Here is a 1,598-nt window from a genome sequence, read left to right on the forward strand (position 1 = left end):
AGCAGAAGAGTCCCAGGCCGATGTATACAGAGCACAACAGACCGGGGCTGTAGCTTCAGCGTGGCCACTTCCTTGCTGTGTGACCTCGGGCAGGTCGCTGCCCCTCTCCGAGAATATCTAAAAGCAAGAAGGTGGAATTCTATTATCTCTAAATCCACTTCTAGCTCTAGGATTCCACGAAACTAGCCCCAAAGGCTGGGGGTAGGTGGGATGGGGGGGGGGAGAGCTGGAGGATCTTCCCAGCAAGTCCTGTGGTATGTTCAAGTGGGAATGTGTAAGGTCCTCACCCCACTCTCCCTCCCCCATTTCAGAACCTGCAGAGGGAGGCAGCTTCTCACTGTCACAGGAGGTTCTCCAGCACCTGCGGCAGGAGGAAAGGGAAGAGCTTACTGTGTGCAGCTCGGGGACCTCAGTGGTGCCCGATTCCTCCGTGCTGTCCCAAGAGCCCAAGCTCCTCATCAGTGGCATGGAACAGCCTCTCCCACTCCGCACGGACATCTTCTGAGGCCCAGGATCACCTTGTCTGAGTCTCCAGCTCAAGACTCTGGATGGAGGCTTTCTTATGTCCAGCAGATCCATTTTCTCCCACAATGGGCCTCATAGAGAAGGGCCCTTAACTTGACCTTGGGCAAGTTGTTTCACCTCTCTGAGCCTCAGTATCCTCATCTATGAAATGGGATTATAATCATTGCCCTACCTACCTCACAGGGTGGTTGTGAGGACTGTGTGGAAGTTTTTTATAAACTCTAAAAGTCAGGTAAACTTAAGGATGTGCCAGGTGTCTTCCATTGGACCCTCCAGACCTACTCTCCGCCCTTCTCCACCTCATCTGCCCTGGGACGCTGACCAGTCTGAGCACTATCAACAGGCTCCCTTGCCCTCTGGTCATGTTTGGTCAATAGGGAGCCCAGCAGGGGAATGGAGGGAGTAGAAGGGTGAGGTTGGGGTACTTACTCCCCTGGCTCCCTCCCTGCAGTGTAGAAGTTACTGTGGTCTCTCCTGCCAGGCAACCTTCTGGGTTCCCTGGCTATCTCCAGGTTTCTGGAACTGTTCTCTCCCCTTGTCTCTTCAAGCCTAGCAATGGTATTGGCTCCCCGCTGGAAGACTTACTCTCACTTGTGGGTTTCTTATACCCTCCCCTTTCTCAATAGTCCCTTTTAAAAACACTCTTCGGATTACCCAATTTGTGTCATCTTTTTCCTGCCAGGCACTGATCCAATAGATTGGTATTTATTATTGCCAAGGTCCAAATCTGCTTGCACATACGTGCTTCCTTGCACCCCTCCTTCTCCTAGTATGGGGCAGTGGGGTGAGGGGTGTCATTTTGATCTGGCCAGAACCCACCAGTCGGGTTAAGGATAGAGTTGGGCAGCACCCCTCACACCACTGCCTTTTCAGTTGCCCTTGTCTCCACTGGGACGCTTGGGGAGCAGGGACCAGGGCTAGCCTGAGCCAGCACTCTGATGCGATGAATGGGATACAGCTGTGTCCTGAGCAAGGGGCCACTTAAAGGAGCAGGGACCACTGAATAAATGTCCCCAGATGAGAGAGCCTGCAAAGGGATAAGGGGGAAGAGAGTTCGTACACGGAGATGTGAC

At 53.2% G+C, this 1,598-nt stretch overlaps 1 protein-coding gene across 1 annotated transcript in view; it reads left to right on the forward strand.

Annotated features, from left to right (window-relative positions):
- LOC103584100 (stimulator of interferon genes protein-like) overlaps positions 1–1,178 on the forward strand; it is a gene marked incomplete at its 5' end in the record, with an annotated part of 3,378 nt that extends 2,200 nt beyond the window's left edge. Inside the window, one exon of the mRNA XM_008565219.1 lies at positions 312–1,178. Within this exon, the coding sequence (XP_008563441.1) occupies positions 312–505 (194 nt within the window). The remainder of the gene's footprint in view (positions 1–311) is intronic.
- Positions 1,179–1,598: the final 420 nt, after the last annotated feature.

Source organism: Galeopterus variegatus, unplaced genomic scaffold, assembly GCF_000696425.1.
Source record: "Galeopterus variegatus unplaced genomic scaffold, G_variegatus-3.0.2 Scaffold44304, whole genome shotgun sequence".
NCBI lineage: Eukaryota > Metazoa > Chordata > Mammalia > Dermoptera > Cynocephalidae > Galeopterus > Galeopterus variegatus.